The sequence below is a fragment of the Abrus precatorius genome, unplaced genomic scaffold, assembly GCF_003935025.1.
Source record: "Abrus precatorius isolate BTA unplaced genomic scaffold, Abrus_2018 Scaffold3, whole genome shotgun sequence".
NCBI lineage: Eukaryota > Viridiplantae > Streptophyta > Magnoliopsida > Fabales > Fabaceae > Abrus > Abrus precatorius.
The window spans coordinates 6,219,165-6,244,953 of record NW_020874373.1 but is presented as its reverse complement, the minus strand read 5'-3'; the positions used below and the strand labels follow the sequence as shown (position 1 = coordinate 6,244,953).

At 32.1% G+C, this 25,789-nt stretch overlaps 4 protein-coding genes across 5 annotated transcripts; all 4 read left to right on the top strand.

Annotated features, from left to right (window-relative positions):
- Nucleotides 1–13: 13 nt before the first annotated feature.
- On the top strand, nt 14–2,832 carry LOC113863589 (trafficking protein particle complex subunit 6B). The gene is made up of 4 exons (XM_027497224.1): nt 14–226; nt 588–705; nt 798–1,029; nt 2,452–2,832. The coding sequence occupies exons 1-4, from the start codon at nt 75–77 to the stop codon at nt 2,478–2,480; spliced, it is 531 nt and encodes a 176-aa protein (XP_027353025.1). The 5' UTR covers nt 14–74; the 3' UTR covers nt 2,481–2,832.
- Nucleotides 2,833–6,745: 3,913 nt separating this feature from the next.
- On the top strand, nt 6,746–12,247 carry LOC113863575 (bifunctional 3-dehydroquinate dehydratase/shikimate dehydrogenase, chloroplastic-like). Its single transcript, XM_027497207.1, has 10 exons — nt 6,746–7,309; nt 7,796–7,901; nt 8,144–8,368; nt 8,956–9,296; nt 9,533–9,596; nt 10,257–10,365; nt 10,968–11,105; nt 11,332–11,480; nt 11,559–11,721; nt 12,054–12,247. The coding sequence occupies exons 1-10, from the start codon at nt 7,092–7,094 to the stop codon at nt 12,095–12,097; spliced, it is 1,557 nt and encodes a 518-aa protein (XP_027353008.1). The 5' UTR covers nt 6,746–7,091; the 3' UTR covers nt 12,098–12,247.
- A 721-nt stretch (nt 12,248–12,968) lies between these two features.
- LOC113863744 (bifunctional 3-dehydroquinate dehydratase/shikimate dehydrogenase, chloroplastic-like) lies at nt 12,969–17,398 on the top strand. The gene is made up of 11 exons (XM_027497430.1): nt 12,969–13,386; nt 13,588–13,826; nt 13,922–14,027; nt 14,341–14,559; nt 14,895–15,244; nt 15,434–15,497; nt 15,772–15,877; nt 15,962–16,105; nt 16,325–16,473; nt 16,739–16,901; nt 17,124–17,398. Exons 1-11 carry the CDS (start codon nt 13,372–13,374, stop codon nt 17,165–17,167), a joined length of 1,599 nt encoding a protein of 532 aa, XP_027353231.1. The 5' UTR covers nt 12,969–13,371; the 3' UTR covers nt 17,168–17,398.
- A 1,851-nt stretch (nt 17,399–19,249) lies between these two features.
- Nucleotides 19,250–24,142, top strand: LOC113861153. 2 transcript variants are annotated; one of them, XM_027493771.1, is made up of 2 exons: nt 19,250–19,577; nt 20,028–24,142. In XM_027493771.1, the coding sequence occupies exon 2, from the start codon at nt 20,149–20,151 to the stop codon at nt 23,515–23,517; it is 3,369 nt and encodes a 1,122-aa protein (XP_027349572.1). In that variant the 5' UTR covers nt 19,250–19,577; nt 20,028–20,148; the 3' UTR covers nt 23,518–24,142. The 2 variants fall into 2 exon arrangements, with proteins under 2 accessions (XP_027349572.1, XP_027349573.1); XM_027493772.1 differs by having other exon boundaries at nt 19,377–19,577; nt 20,142–24,136.
- The last annotated feature ends 1,647 nt before the right edge of the window (nt 24,143–25,789 follow it).

The window sequence follows — 25,789 nt, the reverse complement described above, 5'->3', positions numbered from 1 at the left end:
TAATCAGATTCAGAGTGCTTACTGAGAAATTCTGATTGTTCTATTTCGATAGATTAGAGAGAGAGAGAGAGAGAATGGTGAGGGAAGTTTCAGAGAGTTGCGTTGATAGCTTGTTGACGGAGATGGTGGCGTGCTATTGCAATCGATTCTATGCTAACAAACCTGAACTAGCAGCTCGCAGGATCGAGGCCATTGGATATCAGGTCGGTCACCAGCTCTCTGAAAGGTTAACATCCAAACCCTAATATCAACTATCAACGAATTCATTTTGGCATTTCCTTTTTTCTTCGTGGAGATCTGTGCTGGAACACGATTGTTATAGTTATTGTCAGTGATTCTTAGATAGTTTATGTAATTATACAAACAAGCCTCAAAATTAAGCTCAACCAAATTACTAACATCATGTTCAGGTTTATCACATGCTTTCTCGATTCCTGACATTGATTATTTAGGGTAGTTTAACTTTGTCATGTTTATATATCCAATTTCATATTATGGCTCTATGAAGTGAATTATTATGAAATTTGAATGAATTGTTAAAAATGTGGGGGGGGGGGGGGGGTGTGTGTTTTAACACTTGTTGTCAGGTATACCATGGAGCGGCCTCGGTTCACTGATCATCTGGAGGCCATCAAGTTCATCTGCAAGGATTTTTGGTCTGAGCTCTTTAAGAAGCAAATAGACAACTTGAAGACAAACCATCGCGTGAGTTCAGAACTGATCTCTATGGGTGGTATATATTTATGATGTAATTTTTTATTAGGATAGGATGGTCATTGTGTTTGGTTCTGCTGCAGGGTACGTTTGTATTGCAAGATAATAAATTTCGCTGGCTTGCACGGATGTCAGTTGATCCATCCACCGATAATGTTAATTCTGTTGAAGACAATTCTTCACCCACCGCTGAAAATAAGGCAGCACAAGCAATGAGCATGCATCTTTATTTCCCATGCGGGATCATTAGAGGAGCTCTTTCCAACTTGGGAATTCCTTGTGCAGTGTCTGCAGATATATCAAACCTTCCAGCATGTGTGTATTTTTCTTTTTCTCTTACACAAATTAGAGAATTTTTTTTGGGGATAGAGAAAAGTTTGTTTCATTTTGAATGTTTGTGGATGCATAAGTCATATCCTTCTAGGTCAGATAATGACTATCTAGTGTTATCAATTTCTTGTTGTCACAATGCTATAATAGTGCAGCAATCTGTTGTGCCGTCCGGTCTCTATATTCTTGATATACAGCATTTTCCATTTGTCACCATTGTGACTGCTATAAAACAGGAAATGGTGTCCATTCAGGGAAGTCATGAATGCGATTTATATAACGGAATTAAGAGCCCCTTTTGCCCACGTTTTGCTACATTGATACAATAATAGCCACTTCAATTATTGCTTCAGTTTAGAAAATATAGTTTGCGCATTTGTTTCTAGAAATTTTTTGTGATTTCTAGTTTTCTTAAACTGTATTTGATAATTAATTTAGGACAATTTATACTCGATTGTCTGTTAGTTGGTCTTTGCTTTCCATGATTATACCTATTAAAGCATCTTATTATCCAGCTCTGTGTTCATAGACCCTGAACATGATTTCACAGATGCAGGCGAACATATTTTGGGATTATGATATTAATGATTTAGCATTCTTAACTTCTAACCATGATCAGTCTAATACTGGGATAAATGATGCTATCATGGTCTTCATAATTAAGCTTGTTTTGTTCTATTTAATTATGAAAAACTATTATCATTGCAGCATCCAATTTCCTTTCATTTGTGTCAACAATGTAGTTCTAAGCATCTTTCTATTTGTTTGTTGTATAGTTGTGAACTTATCAGCAATACATGTGTTGGAAATAATGGTACTTATTGGAAACAATAGATAAAATACAATTTGTACTCGTGAGTTTTTTGTTTTGCATGGTACTCAGAATTAAACACGCAATATTAGTTTAGGAGCTAGTCTCCACTACTATTAAAAACCTACTTATACGATGCCTTGCACAACCTATAAAAGACATTCTCTTGTATAAAAAAGTGTTCCCGTTATCATTCTGAATTCTTTCTATCTCCTCTCACACTAAATTCAACAATATGCAAGTTTGAGTATGAAAGCTTGTGATTTCTTCACAAATTGCTCCTATCAATCTCCATTTCTACATCCTTTAGTACTCGGGTATTAGGGTCTAGAAAGTTGCACTCACTATTAACCTAGGCAATAGTCTCAACCAAGTCTATTAAGAACCTATATATATGGATGTCTTGCATATCCATAACCTGTAAAATACATTCCCTTGAACTGGAAAGCATTCACACTGTTCTCCCCATCTCCTTCACCGCCCCTGCCCCCCCCCCCCTTCCTTCTAAATTCAACATGTATGTGCGGCGTGCATGAAAATGTGTATTGTTTGCATGAGTTGTCCTGATCAATCTCTTCTTCCACATCATTGAGCAGGTTCATTTGTGGTCCGGATAAAAGCTTGACGAGTTTGTAGTTGTCCACAGATGGGAGGGAAAGCATTAACATTGGTGGAAACAATGCTTTTAATGTCTGCGAACTCTTTTATCATATAATGCTCGATCGGAGAACATTTCTTTGCCAGATTTTCCTATCAAATATTATTGACTTGGTTGTGTAGGAATGGCTCCTCAAGAAGTATTTTCATAATCGAGGATTTGGTACTTTCTGATGCAAATGCTATGGAGGGTACGATAATGTCGTATTATTGGTGTTGTGTGAAAAGATGTTGGAAATTTCAGTCATTGTAATGTTGTTGCTCTTGTATGGAATGGACCTTAACCTTATATTTGTTCATTATTTGATAACCAATCTGCTCAAGACTAACTTAAATATTACCCTCTTTTGAATCCTTAATTGGCATTAGTTAGCATTTTTTTTTTTTTTTGGGCTAAATAGTCCCTTGATTTAATGTTTCTTTTTAACCACAACGTTAAGCTACATGTTTTGTTCCATTGTTTATCAATGTTGAATCAATATTCCTTTTACAGGAAAGAGAGCTTACTTTTACGAGTATTTAATGATATTAATGTTTTTATTTATATATTTTTATATTTGGAACAAAATACGAACGTGACTTTATCTCCAACCAACCTATGAGGCTAAAATTATTGTATATACTTAAAAAAAACCATTAATTTTATTCAATGATATAATGTAATAAAATAAATTTATTTTATTAGAAGTTCTGAAGTCATTGTAATGGTATGTTAGTATAAACTGTTTTTAAAGAAATATTAGAATTATTATAGTGGTCAGTAAAAATAATTCTTAATAAATAATGATATTGGTGAAAAAAATTATTAACACTTATTCACTATATTAAAATGATAGATAATTTTAAATAAACAAGTAAAACTGTTAAATTGCTTTGTTAACTAATATTTTGAACACTTTTGCTAACGAAATATTAAATAAATTTTTTAGAAAGTATGGTATAGGAATATTAAAAATTATGGAAGGACATAATATTATATTTGCGAATAATTTTTTTCTAATTAATATCTTAAGAACATTATTTAGTATTTGCTTTAAGAAAAAAAAACACATATCAAACAGCATTATTAATATATTTTAAACGTATTTTTATTAAATTTTTAAAATGTTTTACTCAATATTTTCTTATTATTTTTATAAGAAATAAGCATTAGTATTTTCTTATTTTAATTATAAAAAATAAAGACTCAATTTTAGATGTATTAATTGCTAATTTTTTTATATTCTTATTTATGTTACGATATGTGTAAACAAATCACCTATTGTTTATATATTCAAATATATTTATTCATTTATTTTGATTATTTAATACTATGAATATTTATGAAATATTGTAGTATTTAATGTAATTTAATGAATAAATGTTATTAATTTTATAATTTTAATAAAAAATTTATTATATATAAATTCTCATTATAGAAAATATTGCACAAATTTAAAAAGAAACAAACATCTTACAAATACGCTATAGTCTTTTTTTACAGTAAACAAATAATGAAAGACATCAAGGCAATAAAAAGTACTTATATATCATAAATTTAAATAAGATTTTAAAAAATATACCTAGTATCAAGTAGCTATATTAATTACTCATATATATATATATATATATACAAAATAGGCGAGTATCTTAAAATTTCACAATAAATAAAAATATTAAAAAAAGTTAACTATGAATACATTTAAAAATTAGTTTTCATTTGTTTAATTAGGACAAAAAATAATGATGATTATTCTTTTATAAAAAAATTTATAATATGTGCAAATTTATATACAATAAAAAATTATAAATAATAAAATTTTATTAAAAATTATGACATTTAATAGTATCCATACATGTATTGAATTCTATAATTTTTAATAAAACATGTATAAACTCTCTTACCTTTTATGCCTACACATAATTTAAATTACTAAATAAAAAAATCATTAAATACATTTTATAGTTTTTAGATAGTAAATGTGTGTATTTAAATAAAATACTAGAAGAATTATTAAAATGACAATGAGGAGAATACAGTAAAAAAAAAAAAACTTTATATAAATTGTTATCGTTTATAATTTTGTGCTCCCCTTATCTTATTTATAGTAAAAAATTTATACTACTTTTTTCATTCTTTGTTGCATTAATTAATAAGTTTTTTAATATTTGCAATTATTGTAATATTTGCATTATTAAGACATTTGGTCATTATTTATATAAAATAATATATTTATTTATTTAATCTACAAATCACTGCTTTAATTATTTATTATTATAAATACTTTTAAATATATAAATTTATAATATATAACTATTTGCTATTAATCATAATAAGATATTGATTTTATTTTTTTTATAAAAGAGACATGAAGATCACAGCCTAAAAGCACCCTGACAACCATTCAACATGAAATACTTTCTAACAAGTTGTCTTTTTTGTGTCACGAGCCATCCCCCATTTCAAGAAATGCTATTAATATAAATTCTTTGTGGTTGGTATTAATGTATTTTTAATGTATTATTATCAACACACTTTTTATTGTGAATTAAAGTTTACTAAATATCTAAAATCTACACTAATAAAAAGTGTATTATTAAAATTTCTCATCACATTTATTTTCCAACAAAAAAATCATACTAAAGAAATATTATAAAAAATTATTCTAAACAATATTTGAATGTAGTACGTAATTTAAATATTATAAAAAAATCACATGTTTAATTATATGATAAAATTGAAGTATATTCTTAAGTTTAAATAAACAATAACAAATTAAAATACCTTGATGTAAAAATAAAAAATATTTTTGAGTATAATTTATTTTTTATTTATTTTTTAGTTCAGCGTTAAATTTCATTTTTTATCCATTTAATTGATATTTTTTACAGTTATTTATTTTTACACGAGGTGTAAATTTTTTTACTACTTGATTGAACAACGAAGAAAGTGAGAAAAAGGATTGAAAAAAATTATCATGATTAATTTAAAGTAAATATTTTCTTTGGTGAAGAGAAAACAAGTATTTTTGTGGCTTAATGCTAAAATGGTTATTATTTATCTAGGTTTTCCATTAAAAATTTTGAAAACAAAGTGATAATTTTTTTTATAGTGATTTCATATTAATTTCTCACCTCAACACATAAGTCTTTTTATGTATTTTGAGACTTAGGTAGTTGTTTTGTAGGTCAAAGAAGATTTGCATATTTATTTGTAAGATTATAATAAAAAGTTTTAAATTTTCTCTGTATAAGAGTATAGATACGTGAAACTTTGAATGAGATGGATGATGTGTTGTATTAAAATGAAAAGACACTATTTATAAAAGTCTCACATAAACAAAATTAAAAAAATAAATAAAAATTGTTCGAATCATAAAATTTTAATATAGAATAAATGCTTATAATTAACACTTATAATTTCATAAACTAAAATATGTATTTACTTATTTAACATGAGCTTTCTTACCTCAACATGAGAGTGCTTTAAATTTACTTAAAGATTTGAATAATTGTGTGCTAAAGAAAGGTTACAAGTAATAAAATTATGTTTTTATGAGTCTAAGAATTCGCGTAAAGAATGTTAAATTACGTTCAATTTATAATTTTTAAAAAAACTTTCTCATGTATGTGTCTTTAGGGATTGAAAATGTAATTTTCTTTTTCTTTTTCTTCCAATAATTTCAATTGTTCTTTTATTGATGGTTTTGTTAGGTAATATATTAAGGATAGAAAACATTAAATGATAAATCAAGTATTTGAATATAAAAAATTTTCTATTTTATTTAATATTTTAAACACATTTGCGACATTTTTTTCCCCAATAATTACAGGACTGATATGTTTAAAATAAATACTTTCCATAAGAAAAAATAATTAGTAATTAAAAATTATACATGTATCGAATATGTTAATTATATAAAAATATTTATTATTTTTATTTAATAAATAAAAATAAATTTTATTACTTATTTTGAAAATATTAAATTTAACGTACACTTAATTCTCATAAATTAAGGCTTTATTTGTTTTATAATTAAAAAAATTCTTATATTTCCAAAAATATATTTTTTTTACAAAAAATAAAAAATAATGTGATTTAAATTAATTTATATTCGTATCTAAATCATATTTAATAATTCAAAAGCAATTTCATCATAATCAATGATACTTAATTTTAAAACAGAGAGACAATAAATGATATCAAGTGGAAGGAAATATTATATTGCTGTCACAATTTTCATTGCACTCTGCAGAATCTTGACTCCTCTTTGTGCTCAATATCTAGCTTTCAACTTTTCTTATTTGCGTAAAGATTTTCCTTGGAATGATTAATGATTTGAACCTCACCAATCACCACTACCACACCAAGTTCTTGCCTTATTCTCATGTTTATGGTTGTTATGTTATAGTTGTAGTAGTTGGTGGTTTCAACGCCTCTGACTCTGACTCATATTAGTAAAACTTCACTTCCGTATTCCAATTCCATTTGCTTTGTTGGGCTTTGTCAGTTAGCTGTGGATAAGGATTCTCTACCAACTATTACGTCTCTTGAATATATAGTTTGTGGGGTGTTCTTGGTTTCCTTTTGATCAATCAAATGGGTAGTGACGAAGTGTTGAATCATTCTCTAATGGTTTGTGTTCCACTCACAACACAACAATCTGTTGAGCAGCTTGTGAATGACATGCATCAGGCAAAGGCACAAGGTGCTGATATAGTGGAGATTAGCCTTGACTCTATCACCAACTTTCACCCTCTTCGTGACCTGAAAATTATTCTCACAAATAAGCCACTGCCTGTGATTATTGTTAATCGGTAATGCATCTCATGCCCTGTTGCTTTGGCTATAGATTAAGATTATCATGATGATATTAAATTTGACTATCTATGTGTGTAGATGTATAGGAAATCTTGTAATGAATGAGTAGGATTTATGGAGGTGTTATTGACAAGTTACATGACTTTGTACAAAAATAGTTTTATGATTAAGATTTTATTTTCTCATCTTCCTATAAAAATAGCTCTCTCATTACATACAACCACACAAGGTTTAAAAAATTGTGATTTGTGAGAAAGATTATTGTTAAATTAAGGTGAGTTGAAAGAATTTATTCGAATTTATAGAAGTGGTTTATGATTTAGCTTATTTTATTAAGCCAGTCAAATTTTTTTTTTAACTTATTTCGATAAGAATTTATTAAATAAGTGATGTAATTAAGCTAAAGTATCTCTACCTTTTCTTTACTTTCACATGCTTAATCATTTGCATTCGATATATTTGTTTTATTTACATTTTTAAAGGCCGAAATGGGAAGGTGGTTTATATGAGGGTGATGAGAATGTGCGGTTGGAAGCATTACAGCTAGCTGTGGAATTGGGGGCTGAATTCGTAGACATTGAGCTGAAGGTATATTCTCTTAGCATTGTTTCATTGCATCCAATCTATAGTTTGTTTGTTTTTCCCTGACCTATAACAATTTTAATTTAATGGCATAGCAATAGCAGTGTTCATATATTGCTTCTATTGTACAAATGTTCATAGCTTATCAACTAATAAAATGAAAAAAATATATCAACTTGATAGGTCCTATTTGAAATTGATATTTTTTTGTAGTTTTGTAAATCTCTTTACAATGTATGATTGTTCAGGCAGCTTCTTGTTTTATGACCTTGGTGGAACATAAAAGAAATCATAATAATTGTGGCAAAATAATTGTTTCCTGCTGTGTGGATGGCATCACCCCTCCAAAAGAAGAACTCCTTCAACTTGTTGCACTCATGCAAGCTACTGGAGCAGATATCGTCAAACTTGTCACACATGCAGCTGATATAACAGAAATCACAAGAATATTTAGCTTGCTTCCCATTTTTCAGGCATGAGTTTTTTTGTTTTTTTTTTTTTTTTCTAAAGCTTATTTATTGGATCAAAGGAGATCTGAGGACTTGATGAAAGGAAAGAGAAGGGTCGCCAAAATTTGGGTACTGAGATACATTAGGTTAAACTTGAACATTAGTTGCTACGTGAACCAGGTTTACAGATGATCTAATTTTCAGGGAACATGAGAATTTAACCTATTGAGACTCATTAGACTCAGACATTTTGTTATTATCTGAATTTTATGGGATATCCAAAAAAATAGGCTGGGTTGATATCAAACTTGATGTTTGCATAATACAGCAAAATGCTCCATGTCAGGTTTATCAAGATCTATCATACACATCTCCTGAATAAATCATGTTTCCAATATAAATTGTACTATAGCAAAAATAATTCTGGCTGTCAGGAAATGATTTACAAAAAGCGGCATAATTTCTAATGTTAAAAAATGGAAGCTTTCAAACACTTTTATTTTGTGGAGATCTTTTTGATATGTTGTTATATCAAAATTTATTTTCTCCTTCTTTTCCACAATGGTTGTTTCTACTTTCTAATGTAAGCCTGCTCTAGTAGAAATGTTCAGGTACCAGTGATTGCCTATTCTGCTGGAGAAAGAGGATTAATAAGCCAGCTTCTGAGTCCAAAATTTGGTGGTTTCTTTGTCTGTGGATCATTGGCTGGAAATCCAATTCCTGGACTGCCTTCTCTAGAAGGTCTTCGGGAAGCCTATAAATTGGAACATGTAAATGCATATACTAAAGTTATTGGGCTCATCTCAAAACCAGTTGGCCACAGCAAAGGCCCTATGTTGCATAATCCTTCCTTCAGACATGTAAACTATAATGGAATCTATGTCCCCATGTTTGTTGATGATCTTAAAGAGTTCTTTAGCACCTATCCAGGCCCTGACTTTACTGGTTTTAGGTATGTTACATATTAACTATCAATCCAGTTGGACTTATTTTCTCACCGTAGTCCTCATCCTGAACTGCTCCTATTTGATTTTTTGGTTTGCATGAATCTGTTCTTACACAAGAACTTAAGCAGTTAAATTTACTGCAATCATAGTGTTTTAATCTTTTTGTTATCACATCAACCAATTAAGTGTTTGTTTTTCTCTCTTATTTGGAAATTTCTCATCAACTTCTTTTGTACTGCAGTGTTGGAATTCCATATAAGGAAGAAGTTGTGAAGTTTTGTGATGAAGTCCATCCACTTGCTCAGGTTGGCTTGTTTTTCCACGTAGATTTAGAAGTGTTCCATATTGGTTATTTATTTCCAATGTCATGGCTCAACATGTATTTAAAAAGTAGTTCTTCTCTACACTAGGGTATACATTACAACACTTTTGGCTTAAATCACTTTTATTTTGTATATACATGAGCTGATGTGCGGAGCTTTAACTGTTTTCTGTGCTGCTGTATATGTCACCTTATTTGTTCTTGCTCTATTTCTACATGACCCTTCCATTTATTCTGCGCTCATTGACAATCCACATTCAATCTCAGGAAAAGGCTCGTTAAATAAATAAAGCTAGTTTTATAAAGCCAACGCAAAATTTGGTTAGAGGGAATTAATGAATTATTCCCACTAACATGATTATATGACTATATATTTTGGTGGTGAATATAAACATAATAAAAGGAAGTGTGTTTTTGTACATTTTTTTCTCTTGAAGAGTCATGATAGCTTTCTTTGATCATTTGAAACTGATGTTATTCTGAAGGAAATTAGTCTGTCCAAAATAGCTTTTAATGCTATAAGGCATATCGTTGTTGTTGACAACGGTGCTCTATTAAAATGGACTTAAGATGCAGTTATTCTTCCTTGTAATGATTGTTTTAGTAATACATAATCAATTCGTTTTATTTTATGTTCCACCAGTCTATAGGAGCTGTTAATACTATTATAAGGAGACCAAGAGATGGGAAGCTTGTTGGTTATAATACAGATTGTGAGGGTTCAATAACTGCAATTGAGGATGCACTCATTGGTAAGACTCTCCCACTGTCGTGTTTATTATAATTTCCTTTACGTTGTCAAATGCGTTTTAAGAAAATCAACATCCTAAAAGCTGAAACTATTACATGAATGCCTAAGGGTGAAATGTCAAACTCCTTTTCTCTTGGTCAAGGAGTTTGCGAATTTGAAACAATATATAAGACCAACTTTCTTAAAAGATTGAATTGTTAGGAGCAGACCCAAGAGTGGTTTCCATCTTTAACAGTAATTACTGGGCATGTTTCACTTTTTATTGTTACTGAAGGATTGTCTTATCTTCTTTCTTGAAATTTCACTGAAATTTTCGTGGAAAAAACTTAGATCAAGTTCCTTATATGCCAGTTGTCATTAAGTTTTCGATTCAAACAATGACATGTGGATACTTTTCAAAGATTCCGCTATTTATTCTTGATGGAGGCTATTTAATGTTGGAAAAAAATCATTCATATATCATTGTTTAATTTGAGAACTTGATCTAAGTTTTACCCAATTTCTCTATTATCATGGCTTTCTTCCAAAGCAAGTGCAAATTACAATTGGCATGATTTTAACTAACCAATACTGATTTACTGATTCCCATGAATCAATTGTCAGAGCATGGTTGCAATGATGGTGGCTCACCCCTTACTGGACGATTGTTTGTGCTAGTTGGTGCGGGTGGTGCAGGGAAAGCACTGGGATTTGGTGCTAAAAGCAGAGGAGCTCGTGTAGTTATCTTTGACATTGATTTTGGTATAAAAATAAGCCACATCATGTCTATAATAAAGTTTAATTTTCTTTTTATTCTTTCTCATGCTAGAGCTGAAGTTTTACAAACATCCACATTCCTATCATGCCATTCAATTTTCTTCTCCAGAAAGGGCCACGAGCCTCAATATGCATTACTTTGACCAATACCTTATTGTAGACGCAATGTTACATTTGCATGTTTTCTTATTCTCTCATTTTGTTCAAGCAGAAAGAGCAAAATCTCTTGCTTGTGCTGTACTTGGTGAAGCTAAGCCTTACAAAGAGTTGGTAAAGTTTCAGCCAGAGAAAGGGGCAATACTTGCAAATGCAACACCATTAGGAATGCATCCCAACACAGACAGAATTCCAGTGGCTGAGGTTCTACACTCTTTATGCAAATAAAACAAATGTTTAATGTGAGTTTAATTATTAATGATGGTGACCCTCTTCTTCAAGGCAACTTTGGGAAACTACCAATTAGTCTTTGATGCTGTCTATACACCAAGAAGAACCACATTACTGAAAGATGCAGATGCTGCAGGAGCAATAACTGTGAGTGGGGTCGAAATGTTCTTAAGGCAGGCTATTGCTCAGTTCAATCTCTTCACAGGTCTACAAGGTACGATCTTCACTTTTTCTTAATTAAATCAAACAGACGCAAAACCATACACGCTGAGAATAAGTAACATTGAACTTAAAGTGAATAGAATGATTAAAAACGGAGGTTTAAAACTTTAATGACTAATTAAACCAAGATATATTTTTTAGTGAAGATATTAATTGTAAAACTCACGAAGGGGATAAAAGAAGCGTGTAGAGAAGCTACCTGCAAGGGAAGCACTAGAAGTGTCACTCTAACATGTTATTGTTTAATGTACTTAAAGTTTATCTTAAATAAGAGCTTAAAAGCTAAACCAATTCTTACTTTCCGGTGGTTTTCTCTTTGTGCAGCACCTGAAAAAATTATGCGGGAAATTGTTTTATCCAAGTTTTGAAGGCGTTGCTTCCATAAATTGATTGTACAAGTTGAGTGAGGGTGCGCCTATGAAGAAGTTCATACACATCTCATCTCATAACATCATATTTAAAAGAGAAATGTACCTCATTTTTATTTGGGACTAAAACTGCAATGCAATATACCAAAGTTGAAATAATAGGCAACAGAGCAAGAGTTATACTTGACGCATCTGAAAGACATTGTTCAATTTATTTTGGCGCTTCGGATTTTTGGAATAAAACTTCAAAAAGTTTTTTTTTTTTTTTTTGTTATTAAACTTACAAAATTTGAGGGTGACATAACTGGTAAAAAAAATGGTGCTTTTTTTCCCCTAAAAATCAATGGTTTAAACTATAATATAATTCCACGAAACACAGATTAATTAATGAAGATATTTCAGCTTAAGATATGATTTCAAACTTGAGTATAATGGTTAAAAGCGCCTATAATAATATTATCTGACTCAATCATAAGTTAATCATAATTGTTCAGAATGACTCTTAGGGTAATTTATTTAACTATATTTGTGCAAAAGCTTAATTTTTTTTTAGAAAAAAAAAACTTTCAAAAGATTAAATTATTTAAAATAAATAAAACAAATTAGTTATGTGTTTCATAAATATAAATTTTATTTCAAAAATATTTATAATATTAAACAATAAAAGAAAGATATAAAAAATTTTATTAATTAATATATCTCAAATTTATTCTATATTTTTTTATATTTAAGGCTTAAAAAATACTCTATTAGCGAATTCCAATAGTAAGAGCATTTATGGCGTGCCAGCTTCAGGCCCATTGGGAATTCTATGGTTTTATAGACGTTGTGTTGTTTAAGACAAAACATAAAAGAAAGATGTGGTCTAGAGAGGGAACGACGAGTCTGCGAGATATTCTCTCTAGACACCCGTTGGTATTTGTGCTGCTGCAGGTGGATCAACAAAAACCACTGTCCTTTTCATTTACCTTTTTTTATAATCCCACTTTCTAATATTGGTCGGAGAAGTTATGACATCACTAGTTAATAGTATGTTTCTAATAAAGTCTATGAACTATAAATGCAATCATTAAAACCAACCCAACAAGTAACAACTCACAATTTTAAAAAATGGACTAGCCAGTAGCCAGTAGCCACTAGCCACTAGCACTTTGTTTCTCCTTCAACTGCTGGTTTTGTCTACACTGAAAATTTCATATAAACTAAGGATACCATACAACCCAACTTTTGTATTTTACACCCCACCCAGAGAATCAAGGACACCACTATTCAGCATGGGAAGCCTTTCGGTACTCTTCTCTTTTCACTCTTTCGTAAAAAATTCAACTTTGACATTTATTTTGATAAATAGAGCTAGCAGAAGCATTGCCACACTAGTACTAGCACTAGCACTAGGATTGAATTAGCTATGTGTAAAATGTTCATATAATAATGTTGGATTAAATATTTGGTTGCATTAATTTGTGGGAATGCATGTGAATGGCAATTAGTTGGAAGCCTCCAATTTGCAAAGGGGTGGTGATGGTGGAGCTGGAAACAGTCCTACACTTGTATGCACTCCACTTCTTGGAACCACAATCACTGATATGTTGAATGAGATGCGAATGGCCAAGGAAATTGGCGCTGACCTTGTTGAGATCCGTCTTGATTATGTGAGAAGCTTCAATCCAAGACCCCATCTTGAAACTCTCATAAAGCAGAGTCCTTTACCCACAATTGTCACTTACAGGTAGAAAATACACACACACACACATTCATACTAATGTTTTTGAAAAATATGAGTTGTGCAGAATAGTATCATTATGATGTACTGTGTTTTTTCAGACCAATGTGGGAAGGTGGTCGGTATGAAGGGGATGAAAGCAAGAGACAGGATGCGCTTCGTCTAGCAATGGAATTAGGAGCTGATTATGTTGATATTGAACTTCAGGTACCTATTTAATGAGGATCATTTCCCACCGCTAGTCAAAAATTTAATTATCAAACATATAACAAAACTTGTTAAATACTTGGAGGGAGAACTTTGCCGTCCATAATATTCCTATCCGGCTCAAACATCATTGTCTCTAAACTGTCCATGAATTAGATATTCCAAAAGTGTCAATGTTTGCCGCATTTTTAATTTGTTTCTAACTCAATGGTGCTTCCAACATACTGCAAAGATACCGAGATCAACTATCCATGTAGTAATTTTTTGCAAGTTGGATTGTTACAATTTAATGTAACTCTCCCCTTGTATGCAGGTTGCTAATGACTTCAACAGTTCCATATACGGAAAGAAGCCCGATAATTTCAAGGTAATAGTTTCTTCACATAATTTTCACAATACTCCAACATCTGAGGTCATTGGCAATCTGGTAGCAAGGATACAAACTACTGGAGCGGACATTGTGAAGATAGTGACCACTGCAATGGACATTACAGATTGTGCACGCATTTTCCAAATTACTGTACATTCTCAGGTAAGCTATGCATGATAACATTTCATGTTTTGTAGTCTGAATCAATTCAATTTTACTAGTTGCATTTCTAAGAGTTTAGTTGGACACCTTGTTATTGAGGAATATCTATATCTATAATATAGGGTGCGTTTGGATAGACAATTTATTTAAATGCTTATTTAATAAGCTTTTTTAAACAATGACTTGTGTCATGAATTTAACAATGAAACTTAATGGCATAAGCTGAAAACAACTTATTTTAGTAAACTATAGTAAGTTGAAAAGAGTTTACAAGAGTCATAAATTGTTCATAAGTTCATCCAAACAGGTTCATAATACAAACACACATGTGGCAGGTTCCAACCATAGGAATTGTAATGGGCGAGAGAGGTTTAATTTCGCGGTTACTTAGCCCCAAATTTGGTGGTTATCTCACCTATGGTGCACTGGAGCTGGATGCTATTTCTGCTCCTGGACAAACACCAGTAAAAGATATGCTAGAACTGTACAATTTTAGGCTTATAAGACCTGATACTAAGGTGTATGGAATTATAGGAAAGCCAGTGGGTCACAGCAAGAGTCCTCTTTTGTTCAATGCAGCCTTCAAGTCAGTTGGGCTGAATGCCGTTTATATGCACTTTTTGGTGGACGATGTGGAGAAGTTTTTCAATACTTACTCATCCCCTGACTTTGCCTCTGGATGCAGGTTCTCTATCTCTTTGTTTCAATGCTACAGAAACTTTTTTTACTTTGAGGTTATTTCTCTAATACTTCTGTCCTCACTCCAGTCTTAAGGAAATAATTGCCACACAAAATTTAATCTAACGGAAATTTCAATTGTTTTTACATGGTGGACTCAGGAAGTATAGTAATACATCTTAATTATAAAATGCAGTTGCACAATTCCTCACAAGGAGGTTGCACTTAAATGCATGGATGAAGTTGATCCTATTGCCAAGGTACTGATCATTACCATCATCTTAAACTAAAAACTGTTACAATTTTTTCAACGTGGGTCCAAGGGCACACAATAAAAACTAAGTACAGTAAGATTTTATTGAAAATTATAATATATTACTAAATTCAATATATTAATAATATTAAATATTGTAACTTTTAGTAAAAAAACATACTATTTATTAATTTCTTAGTGTGTCCTTGACCACGCATTAGAAAGATCATTTAACTTATTAGACATGTTACCTTATCTTGCAAATGATTCAATTGTTACAGAAAATTGGAGCTATCAATAACATTGTCAGGAGACCCGATGGAAAGTTAATAGCATTTAATACTGATTACATAGGGGCTATCACTGCCATTGAGGATGGTTTACGAGGTTCTTAATTGACTTCCACAACCAATACAAAACCAGGTTAAAAAAATATTCTTAAGGGTTGTATGGTTTGTTTCTCTTTCACAGATTTGTTTGGCGAAGAACCAGTTGTTGGATCCCCTTTGGCTGGAAAACTGTTTGTTGTGCTTGGAGCTGGTGGTGCTGGAAAATCACTTGCTTATGGTGCTGCACAGAAAGGGGCAAGAGTTGTAGTTGCTAACCGCACGTTTGGTAAGACATTAACATTTAGCTTCACATTGAAAAGATCATATGGAACCTTTATAGACATTGAGTTGAATCCTTCTCAGAAAATGAATATTAGAGTGTGTGTCCTCTTAGATGCCTTCACTTAACAATTGACTTCACTTCACCATCCTATGCAAAAAGTGACAAGGAAATTGATATACTTTTGGTAACTTTGACCATTAAATGTTGTCCACTTAACAACAGAACGTGCTAAAGAATTGGCTGACAAAGTTGGTGGAAAAGCCATGACTCTAAATGAAGTGGAAAATTTCCACCCAGAAGAAGGGATGGTGCTTGCAAATACAACATCTCTGGGAATGAAGCCTCACATTGATCAGACCCCAATACCGAAGGTTTGTTCCTCAATCTTCAGCTCTGTTAATCTCCTCTCTCACACAAAGATCATGGTTATTTGAGTAGGCAAAAAATTGATTGAGAGAAACCAACGTAACAATTATTAACTAACTTTAATTCTAAATTTCCCCAAGACTATGTATGGCATGTTACATAATTTATACTCTCCCAGCAAATACATTTATTTTCTCACACATGCTATATTTTGCATTAATCAAATTCAAATCATCCATATTGTGAGGATTTCAATGCTTTTATTTGCAGCACGCTTTAAAGCATTATTGCTTGGTGTTTGATGCCATTTACACACCAAAAGACACGAGGCTCTTGCGTGATGCAAAAGAAAGTGGAGCTACTATTGTCTACGGGACAGAGATGTTAATTCGCCAAGGCTTTGAGCAATACAAAAACTTCACTGGCTTACCTGGTAACGTCCACCAACATACCATCCAATGTAAAACTTTTCTAACATCTATTGTAACATTTAATGTTATTAATGCATTAAATTCTGTAATGTATTATATTTTTTATAAAAGTTTAACTTACATAAGTGTTTGTTACTTACTTTTAGACATGTCAGAAAATTTGTAGTGTATTTACTGTCTCGTCTTAAAAATGTTATCTGACTTAATGTTGTCTTCAATTCCAGCACCTGAAGATTTGTTTAGACAACTGATGGAGAAGCATGCATAATTGCAAATTTGCTTCGACACTTGCACCATATGCAATGATATTTGAAGGCAGAAGGTTAATTAAAATGTGTGTTGGTGCTCTATGTACTTTTCTTCCCATCTTTGTTTAATGCGAAGACCTTTTAGTTTATGGCATCCCATAAGAAAACTTTTTTTATTTTTACCCTTTCATTAGCCTTTTTTATGGCTGAAGTTTCATGATAATGCAATACAATTGCACGAATCTGCGCTTTCAAGAATTGGAACGACAGAATGAATATTGATTGCTCTCAATGGAAGATATACAATAGCAGAAGATTAATAGTAACAATATGGTTAACTGAAATAATAAATAATCTGACTAGTTAACTTATATGTGTAATAATCATAAAAAAATTATGAAACATTTTATGTATAGTAATCATGATTTTTTATTTTAAATGTAACAAATATATTTAATTAAAATTATTTTTTATTTAACTTGTACGTTTGATATATAAGATATAAAATTGTTAATAAACTATGTATGATAAAAGTTAGAAATCACTTAAATCTTATTTATAAGATAAATGTCATTATAAATAGTTACGTTAAAGCATTATATAAAGTATTCATTCTAAGATAATCAATGATTATAGTTTTTTTTTAATTGTTATATTATACCTTAACAATTTATATTTATTTATAAAGAACTTTATTTTTCTTCGTGATGTATTTTTATGATATGTTTTATTAGATTTTTATAATAATATTTTCAATTTAATATAAAATATATTATTTTTATTTTTATTTAATTTTACAGTACAGTACACTAATAATATGTTAACTGTTATTATTAGAATAATATTTTAATACTTAGTTTAAGTGTATATACCAAACACTCTATACAACTATAATATAACTGCTTTTTAATTTATATAGAATGAAACACTCAAACCAAATGTTAATTACTATTAACTTAAGAAGTAAAAGTTATTAAACTTACAATTGTTTCATTCTAATTTTATCTTTGTTGTATTTCAGAATCTAATTAGGTAATTCTACTAAATTATATGTCATCTTTGTTTTTATGAATTATTTAGATGCAGACCCAAAAAAAAAGACACGAAAAAGGAAGATTAAAAAAAACAAAAAACATGGATTTTAAAATAATATAATAAGAAAAATATGAAACATAAGATAATTAAGAAATATAAAATAATCTTGAAATCAAGTATCATAAAGAAAATGAGAGTACAATCGAAAATATCTTCATGTTCTCTATCTTAACCAAAAAATCAACACACTTATTTGCCTGAGAGGAAGTCTCATTGCTTATTATAATTTAAAATTGAATATAATTCATCTTGGAAAAAATCATTTTGAGAAGAGTATAATTAACATATGTGGGTAAATTAATCTAAAATGCATGTGTTTATTGGAATATAAGTCTTGATTGGCTTAAAAAATCAACACAGTATTTAGTCTCACAAAGGACATGTTTAACGACAGTGGTCCAAATCCTACAATTTCAATCATATCCGTGAAAACCTATAGCTGAATCATTGGGTATAAGTGTATAAGAAGACGAGCATCCAAGGAAACTAGTCAGTGAAATGCACAATATTTTTATTTTAAAATAATATATTTTATAATAATTAAAAATTAAAAATTTATAAAATTTTGAATGATTATATATGTACAATAAAATTATTTTAAATTAAATCTGAAAAAATATAGGATAATAATGAATTTTTATTAATATAAATATAATATATCATTCTTAATAATTTTAATAAACATACGCCCCGTATTCATAGATAATTTATTACTGTATACACTTTAAATTTTTCACTCAAAACTATGCAAATGCACTAACATTTAATAAATTAAAAACACATACTTTATCAAAATCGAGAAAATTAAACACGCACATTAATAAAACATGTTTTAGTCGGTAATTTTTTTTTAATAAATTATTTTAACTAATTAAAAAAATATAAAAAGAGATAATCAACTGAAGTGTATTATTTGATTTGAATAAAAGAAAAATATTGTAATAAAGGTGATAAATAAAGCAAGAGTTTAGAAGGGATTTTTGGGGAGAGAGACTTGCATTTGAAGAATATTATTTATTAAAATTACAGAAGTGGTCTGCATAGGCATTGATCTGGAAGTTTCTTAGAGAAAGAAATAATAAGAATAAATTGGAGGGGCTTCTTTCTTTGAATCAATTTCAGATTGAAGGAAGACATTTTTGTTTCATAACATTTTCAATTTCCCTCTTCACTTTACTCTCATTTTTCGCTTCCCGCTTTCAACTCACATTCTCTCTGTACTAACCTGGGAGAGAGTGTGGTGTGGCTGGTTACAGTATTGTCAACTATTTAACTCAATTATCTTAACTCAACTCTCTCTCTCTCTCTCTCTCTCTCTTCGTAGCTGCGGTGCATGTAAGTCTTCTTCATCCATTTGTTTCGATCTCGCTATTCATTAGGTTGTGATTTAGGGTTTTAGGTGAAGGTCTTTCCGATTCTGCTTTACTTTCTGTTTAGATCGGTCCTTTTTAATCTCTGAAATTAGGGTTTAGTTTATGATTTCTGTCTGCTCCTTAATTTTCCTGTCGTGCGTAAACTTGATGGTGTTGTTAATAACATGTTTTCATTTTGCTTTCCGCGTTTTGTGCATCGTATTTGTTCTCTGTGTAATAAGGAGTGGAAACGCGTATTTTTAGCTTCCTTTTATCGGAATTTTCAAATTGTGAAAGTGGTAGTGTTAGAGTTGAAATGAAAATTTAATGTTTCCTGGATTTGCTTCTTCTGTTAATACATCAACTATATTTTTTTGTTTACTTGGATGTTCTTATTAAATGGTTCATTGGGGATTTGGCTTGTGTCGATCAGGTGAAAATGTTGCACCGCATCTGGGTTGTGAATTTGTGAATAGGGGGAAGTCTCCCTGTCTATGCATTACTGTGAGATTGATAGAAGTACGGTAATTGGGGGGCTTTGACTTAGGTTCACCATGGAGTGCAACAAGGATGAGGCTCTGAGGGCTAAGCAGATTGCTGAAAATAAAATGCAAGCTGGTGATTTTCAAGGGGCACTGAAGTTTGCTATGAAGGCAGAAAAACTGTTTCCTGAGATTCAGAACATAGTTCAGATCCTTGCAGTTTGTGAGGTTCACTGTGCTGCACAGAACAAATTCTCTGGGTCTGACATGGACTGGTATGGAATTCTTCAGGCTCAACGATTTGCTGATGAAGCAACTATAAAGAAACAGTATAGGAAGCTTGCGCTGCTACTTCATCCTGATAAAAATAAATCTGCTGGTGCAGAAGCTGCTTTCAAGTTGATTGGAGAAGCTAACAGAGTGTTGGGTGACCAAACAAGGCGTACTTTGTATGACTCGAGGTTTAGAGTTCATGTGGGATTTACAGCACCAAAGGTTCCACCCTGTCACCCAAATGGGAATTCTTTTGGGACAAAATGTGATGGAAATGGAAGAAATTATCAGAACAATTTTTTTTCACACTCCCATGCTTGGAATTCCCATCAGCGGGTTGAACATCAGACATTTTGGACATCTTGCCCACATTGTAATACTAGATATCAATACTACAAAACCATTTTAAATACTGCCTTGTGCTGTCAACAATGTTCTAAAACCTTTACAGCTCATGATGTGGGGCAGTATGGTGTGCCTCCAGGATATCAGGCATCATTTAATAGCCAGAAAGATCATTCCAAACATGCTCCACCAAAAGATGCATCAAAAAACACTGGTGGAAAATTCTCTGGTAGAGGACAGGATGATAAGTTTAAGAAGTATTGTCCTGTATCTATGACAAAATGTTCTGCTGGAGGTGGTGTCTCTTCTAAAGTTGAAAAGAACAAAGATGGCCATGTGGCTTCAGGAGTGACAAAGGCTGGTGCTGGAACGTCCAACCCTGCTACTTCGAAAGCCAAGGAATCACAAACCTCTACAAGTGTTGGAAGTAAGAGAGCAAGGCAGTCAACTTCAGATTTGAGAGATGATAAAAAGGATGGAAGTAGTAAGGACATGAAAGATACCAATGTTCAAGAAAATGGTGCTGATCCTTTTGGATTTAATGCAGGAGATCACCTCAGGAGATCTTCCAGGAAAAAACACCATGTTTCGTTCACAGAAACTACTCAAGATGGTGATTCTGGGGGTCCTTTCAAAAGGCCACGACAACATGAGTTATTTACCTCTGCTGAAGTGGAGAAAAGACAAGTGCCTGCAAGTGGTGTGTCGTTCAGTAACAATAGACCAGCTATTTTTACTGCTGGTGTGGGCAGTCAGAATGAAGAGATGAGAAATAAAGCAAGTTCACCACCTGAAGATACATCTTTAAGGAATAAAACCAAAGTTGAGGAAACAAATGTGCAAAGAAAGGAGGCATCCAACTCAGATCTTAATAATAGAAAGTCAAAGGCTGAGAATTGTTCTTCAGTGAAGTCAAATTTACCTCCCAATTTAGAGATTTGCTGTCCTGATCCAGATTTCAATGATTTTGAGAAGGATAAGGAAGAGGATTGTTTTGCTATTAATCAATTATGGGCGATTTTTGATAATACTGATGGTATGCCAAGATTCTATGCTTTGGTCAAGAAAGTATTCTCCCCTTTCAAGTTACAGATTATTTGGCTGGAACCTGACTCCGATGTCCAAGATGAGATTGACTGGCATGAAGCTGGCTTGCCGGTTGCTTGTGGTAAGTTCAAACTTGGTCATTCTCAGAGAACTACAGATCGTTTTATGTTCTCTCATCAGATGCACTGCATAAAAGAAATTAGCACGGGTACTTATCTGGTATATCCAAAGAAGGGAGAAACTTGGGCGATTTTTAGACATTGGGACATTAAATGGAGTTCTAATCCAAAAGAGCATTCAGAGTATCAATTTCAATATGTGGAAGTTCTTTCTGATTTTGATGAGAATGTTGGCATTAAAGTTGCTTATCTTGGCAAACTGAAAGGGTTTGTTAGTCTCTTTCAGAAAACTATGGAGAACAAAATTAGCATATTTTGTGTTCCACCTAATGAGCTATATAGATTCTCACATCAGATTCCTTCATATAAGATGACAGGTGATGAAAGGAAAGGTGTTCCAAGAGGATCTTTTGAACTTGACCCTGCTGCTCTGCCTATTAGTTTTTTTGAAATTGGTGATCCTGGTCTTGTGAAGATGGAGGATGGAATGTTAAACAATGGAGTCAATTGTTCACACCGTGAATATTCTAAGGGTAAAGTTGAACAGGCAACGTCTAACGACAGCATTCACAAAGCACAGTCGCAAGAGAGTAGTGATGCCAAAAAAGTTTCCCCAATCCTCAGAAGATCACCAAGGTCAAACCACAAAAGTATGGACAATGGTCAAGCAAGCAATGGTCAATATACAGTCAGAAAGGATGAAAAAAACATTGGCTGCAGCGACTACAATCAACCAGAGGGAACCACTGCTTCTCAGACTAATAAGAAGGTCAAGACACCTCAGAAACTTTTTGAGAAAAATAATTATGAAAGAGAGGCACTGAAAGTTAGGAAGTCACCTAGAGATTTAAGCAAGAAAAATGCTCAAGGAGATGCCGTTGAACAGACAACAGGCAAGTTGACTGATAATCATTCAAATGACAGCAAACATGTTAAGGACTGGAATATTCCTCAGTCAGTAGGAAGTGTTCCTGCTTGTTTCAAAGAAGATTGCAGAGTTGCGGGAGCATCCTGTTATGACTTTAAGAAGAAAAAATCTGAAGAGCTGTTTCACTGTGGTCAGATATGGGCAATATATGGCGATAGGGATAATATGCCCGATACGTATGCTCAAATTAAGAAGATTGAATTTTCCCCTAATTTTAAATTGCAGGTGTCCGTGCTTGAACCCTGCTCACCACCCAAAGACTTGAAAAGAACAATATCTTGTGGTACCTTCAAAGTTAAGAAAGCCAAATCACGGATTCTATATCTCTCTGCATTCTCTCATAAATTAAATGTTGAACCCATCGCAAATAATAGATTTGAAATTTACCCAAGAAAAGGTGAGATTTGGGCTCTGTACAAGGACCAGAACTATGATGTGACATCAAATCAGGGCAGAGGTGGATGCCATATAGTAGAAGTATTAGCAGATAGTGATAAGACTATACAAGTTGTTATTCTGATGCCGCTTAGCAGCTCTCTTCCAATTTTCAAGGCTCCTAGAATTCAGAGATCTAAAACTGCTGTAATTGAAATATTAAGAGAAGAGGTTGATAGATTTTCACATCAGATTCCTGCTTTTCAGCACAGTGGGGAAGACAATGTTCATTTCAGAGGGTGTTGGGAGCTTGATCCTTCTTCCGTACCTGGTTTTTTCGTACAAATAGACTGAAGTATAGCATTTTCTCACCCTCTCACCCACTTTGTTCATTATAGTGAACTTTCTGTTTTCTTGTATGATTTAACCCGCTCTTCTATGTAAGAAGCAATGTATGGAAATGTATTAACAGAGATTTCCTCATTCCGTGTTTTGGCCACTTACATTAGTTAAATAAGCTGTTTTTATATTCTGGCCATATTTGTTGTGGGTGCTCGTAATGGGCACCATTGGCCAACGCCTAATCTTGTGTTGGGACTTGACAATCCGTAACCGTATCTATAACCCTGTTTCCTACGGTGTCCTGGGTTTGCTTCAATTTGATAAATTTACTCTACCTCTGCTTTTCTTTACCCCGTTTTTTTCATCTTACATCACAGTTTTCATTGTTTTTTCTCGTCTTTCTTATCTTCACAAAGTGTAAAATATTGAGTGTACAATGTTACAGCATTTATACTGCAATTTATCCTGTTATGTACACACTTGGTATTTTAGCCCTTATATTTTTCGTCTTATCAGTTTTCCTTTTAATGTGTTACACTTTATAGGGGAGAAGTTTGCTAGTGCTTATTGTAACCACCTTATTCTTATGAAGATACATTGCCATTTCATGAGGGCATAATATCATCAATAGAAATTTCTAAAACATCTTTAATTTCTTTCTCTTTTGTTATGCATCCATAAGCATCAGGAGCTATTCTCAAATTTAATTCCCTTGATTATTGGGTTTATTTAATTCTGGGAGATTATTTCTCCCTGAATCCAAAATTCCATCACAACTTAAATCAAAGCTTCATCCTGAGATACGTTTTTATGACACATGCGACAAGAAATCAAACAAATATTTCAAGAGGTGGAACGATCTTTGACAAGGAAAATTAATGACTCCGCAAGCTGGAATTGGTGATGGTAATGTACCTCCATTTGAATTTTAACAAAGACAAACATTTTCATCAAGAAATCAGTATGTCACTAAAATTTCAAAAATTGAATTTCCTAAGTTCAATGAAACAAGGGTAAAGGAATGGCTCTATAAATGTGAGCAGCTGGTTAACACTCTTCCTGAAGCTAAGGTACGTTTGACCTCCATTCACTTAGAAAAAAAAATGCCTTACAATGGCATCTTAATTACATGAGATCAAAATTTAATATTACCGAAGTTAGCCATAATATATAGTTAATATCACTCTGGAATTTAGAGACACCAATGATGATCCTCTATTTTGCCTTGATACAAGTGAAGCAAATGAGAAAGGTTCAAAATTATGTTGATGAATGAGTTGATCCCTACTCAAGTGAGATTGCTCCCAGAGCATTCACTAGGTATATTTTTAACTGGATTAGAGCACAACACCCAAATGCATGTGAGTATGTTCAACCCCACCTCACTAGCACATGCTGCTCAATTAACCAAATTGCATGAAGCACCGAAGTCATATGTTGGAGGCAATAGTTTTACTAGCAAAAATTGGGAAAATCAAAAGAACTATCAAAACAGTGGCTAAACCTCTCATTAGTTAGACACCAACAACCTTCAGTGTAACATAAATGGCACATAGGACGGCTGAAAGGTTATGTATGTTTTATGATGAGCTCTTTACACGTGGCATCAATTGCAACATAAGAGATCACAACTCCTTGTAATGAAAATGGATGATGAAGAACGAATAAATGAAGAGATTGAAGTGGTAGAAGGTTCGAGATTAGTAACCAAGGGAGTTGCAGATAGTGGAAATCTCCAGTTGTCTATGAATACATTGTACGGTGCTTACTGCTTTTAATTATCCATACATACAAGAGTGGCCTGTGTAACAAGAAGTTGTTGCAAATATTAATTGATAGTAGTAATATATATAACTTCCTGGACTAAGAGTTAGCTAAGAAGTTAGGTTGTAACTTGGAAACTATTACACCTCTATTAGTCACATTAGTAGATGGAATTAGCTTGGTTACCCAATTTATTTATAAAGGATTTACATGGCACTTACAACAGTCCAAGTTCACTTCTGATGTGACAGTGTTACCTTTAGTGCTGTGATTTGACTTTTAGGAGGTGCAATGGTTGTCAACTTTAGGTGCCATATTGTGGGATTTTAAATAGTTGCAAATTGAATTTTCTGTAGAAGTAAGACAGTTTGTTTTAAGGGCTGCAAATCCCTATATCATCAAGTTGATCAAGAATAAATCATTTGCTCAAACCGTACAACAACAGGGTGTGGGATGATATAAGCAAGATTTTAGTGAAGGATTGCCTCCTTGTCATGGAAAATTGTCTCGAGGACAAGGC